The sequence below is a fragment of the Sinocyclocheilus grahami genome, unplaced genomic scaffold (genome assembly GCF_001515645.1).
Source record: "Sinocyclocheilus grahami isolate Dianchi unplaced genomic scaffold, SAMN03320097.WGS_v1.1 scaffold618.1, whole genome shotgun sequence".
NCBI lineage: Eukaryota > Metazoa > Chordata > Actinopteri > Cypriniformes > Cyprinidae > Sinocyclocheilus > Sinocyclocheilus grahami.
In genome coordinates this window covers 451805-454643 of record NW_015505797.1, presented here as the reverse complement: position 1 = coordinate 454643, position 2839 = coordinate 451805, and the positions used below count along the sequence as shown (strand labels likewise).

Genomic DNA, 2839 nt, shown 5'->3' with positions numbered 1-2839 from the left:
GGGGGTCAGATTTGTGTCAGAAAAGTGCCTATGCATGCATGCAGTGACACGGACAATTCTGCTCAAAACATTTGTGCTTCTCTTAAAATTCTATATTTAAATGGAACTCTATAGGAACCGGAGAGCTTTTTCACGCTTCTCGTTCTGGTGTTTTTTCATCACGCGGTACCACAGAGCTAGTAGCAAGTGATGTAAAACCCTTACAATCCTGTAAAGACACATTCGAGATGCAGGTATAACCACGAGACCGATAAAACAGATCTTAATACCAGGTGCACATTTTAAAACGAGTAAATCAAAATGTTTAATTTCTCATACACACTTGCTTTTGTGGAGCTATACCGAAGCCCAGAGTGATCGCCGTGCTTGCTTTGTTTTGATCGTGTGTGTGTCGTCTCGTCGTTACAGTCCCTGTGGCCAATAAGAGAGGCGCTCGCTCCATCGAGGAAGCCGTGGACGAGATCAGAGCCAGAGGCGCTGGCAGCGGCAGCAGTGTGTGAAAGCAGCTGTTATGATTGAATCCTATAGCAAGGTTTTACATGAACAGCAGGGTTAATGAAGGCAGTGCAGACCTGCCGCGGTATAACCGCACCGTGCACAAATGCTTTCATATTAAGCATTAGATCTATTCTAAAAACACATGAAAAAAAGCATGTGTTTTTAGAGTTAACCCGAAACATGTGGTGTTGCAAAGTCCTTTGTATGTTGGCATGATGAGCTTCTAACAGCTTCTATTTAAAGCCAAGCCACGATTAGTTTTCGTTCGCATTTCCATATTTCATATTTATTGCCTTGACATAACTGTGGCATACATATCTGACTCCATCGTCATGAAACCGTATGTTACCGTTTATGTGCTCTGTTTTAAATGCATTTGTTTGAGGACAATTTTTCAGTGCTGCTTGTGCTTTTATGTACAGGTGTGTAGTTTGTTTCTGAGTTCTAATAAGCATTATGTATATCACCTTACCTACATATTTTGTCCGTTTACTCTGGCTAATTGTGAAGCATTGTGTCTGTTTATATGGACTAGATGAATCAAACATGATGTTAAGATGGTGTTTTAGCCTATTACAGTGACAGAAACAGCAACACTTGTTTTAAAATAAAGATTCAGAATCAGTTGTGTTGAAAGCAAAGCATATTTCCAGTCTCTCTAGTGACTGATGCAGGTCTGTACCCTCACTTGACTTGTTTCACAGCACTTTTAGAAGTAAATCAAATTGTGTAGTGTCATAAATATCATATAATTTTTGGTAACACTTTATTTTAAGGTGTCTTTGTACATTTAAGTACTGAGTAATATTGATTAACTACATGTGCTTACTATATGGTTAGGATTACTTGCATGTAATTATGCATAATTAATTGTTATTATAATAGTAAGCACATGTAACGTGTAACAAGGACACCTTAAAATAAAGTGTTACCCAATTTTTGTTCTATTTTTTTTACAGTTTATTTTCTATATTTTTACATGTATCCTTAACATTTCGATCAACCTGTTCTAAATATTAAAATGTTTAACTCCTACTCTTATTTTAGATTTATTGTCATTTTTTCATTTATTTGACTTAATATTGCAACTGCACATACAGTATTTATTTATTTTAGTATTTTTTAAACATTTACATTACATTTAGTCATTTAGCAGACGCTTTTGACGTTAGCAGACTTTATCTTAATGCAGTACACGTAGAAATAAATAAAAATAAATAAAACAAGTAGAATAGAATGCTAATGTTAGAGGCTCTCTTTTTTTTTTTTTTTTTTTTTTACAAACAAAACTAGTAGTAAGAATGGAATTAGAATAGAGAGTGCAAGTGTTAGAGGGTATATATATATATATATATATATATAATTTAGTTAATTTGTATATTTGCCTGATTATTTAATTATTTCCATCGGCTCTCAGTTCCCTCGAGAGTCTCCAGGCGGATCCGCGAGCCTGCGGGAATCTCGCTCGTCTGTATCGCGATAGTTGCAGCTCTCGCTCGCACTTCCCGTTGGCCTTGCGGGATTGTAAACAAACGGGTGTGATCGCAGTTCCACCGAGGGCCGAATCGGACAAGCTCCTCGAGAAACCGACACGGATCCACGAGCTGAAAGCATTTTCGGGAGGAAAAGCGTCGTGTTGCACCGCTTTCAGCGGAATCAGACGCGAGTGCGAGACATCAGCTGGAGACGAGTGATTAGCAGCTAGCAGCTAGTGCAGTGAGTAAACAACTACAGACCTCGCAGCTACCTTTACAACGGACTCCTTGCCATGCTAACATTTGAATATTTTCTACGTTTGGGATCTAATTTGGGGTTTTAGAAATGCTGTAGGGATGAGAAATACAGTCGGGGATGTCAGTAGGTAGAGCTGGGCTTAGGTAAATACGCTGTAATTGTATGTTGTTGATACATAGTTATAAAGTGAATAATAGTTATCAAAACAATCCGCGACGCGTTTATTTGCCACCTGAATAGGGAACGATGTCAACAACACTAACCGAAAATGACTGAAGACTCGTGTTCTTCACCAGTGTACTTTGGTATCTAATAATGTTGATGATTTATCACTTCTAAATAGCAATATTCCATGCACATGAAATACTCCTGTTGTTATTGACTAAGTGCACTCAGTAATCGGCTGCTGACAGTAACGTGTTGTTGATGTGGATCTCCTGACAGCAGACTGAACGTTTACAGCAGCAGAATCATAGCTGGAAAATGTTAGGCCTCCTTTCTTGATGTTTACTGAATAATCTTTGCTAACACGCGCGCACACACACACACACACACTCTCTCTCTCTGTCTCTCTCTCTCTCACACACACACTCTCTCTCTCTGTCTC

General features: G+C 38.5%; 2 protein-coding genes across 3 annotated transcripts in view; both read left to right on the top strand.

Moving 5' to 3' along the window:
• LOC107557770 (sperm-associated antigen 7 homolog) overlaps positions 1 to 993 on the top strand; it is a 7492-nt gene extending 6499 nt beyond the window's left edge. For both annotated transcript variants that reach the window (XM_016241296.1, XM_016241295.1), the window contains exon 6: positions 409 to 993. In XM_016241296.1, the coding sequence (XP_016096782.1) occupies positions 409 to 500 (92 nt within the window). In that variant the 3' untranslated portion in view covers positions 501 to 993. The remainder of the gene's footprint in view (positions 1 to 408) is intronic.
• Positions 994 to 1972: 979 nt separating this feature from the next.
• The window catches only part of LOC107557768 (E3 ubiquitin-protein ligase RNF167-like), an 8210-nt gene continuing 7343 nt past the window's right edge, over positions 1973 to 2839 (top strand). The window contains exon 1 of the mRNA XM_016241292.1: positions 1973 to 2214. The gene's annotated coding sequence lies outside the window, so the exon portion shown is untranslated. The remainder of the gene's footprint in view (positions 2215 to 2839) is intronic.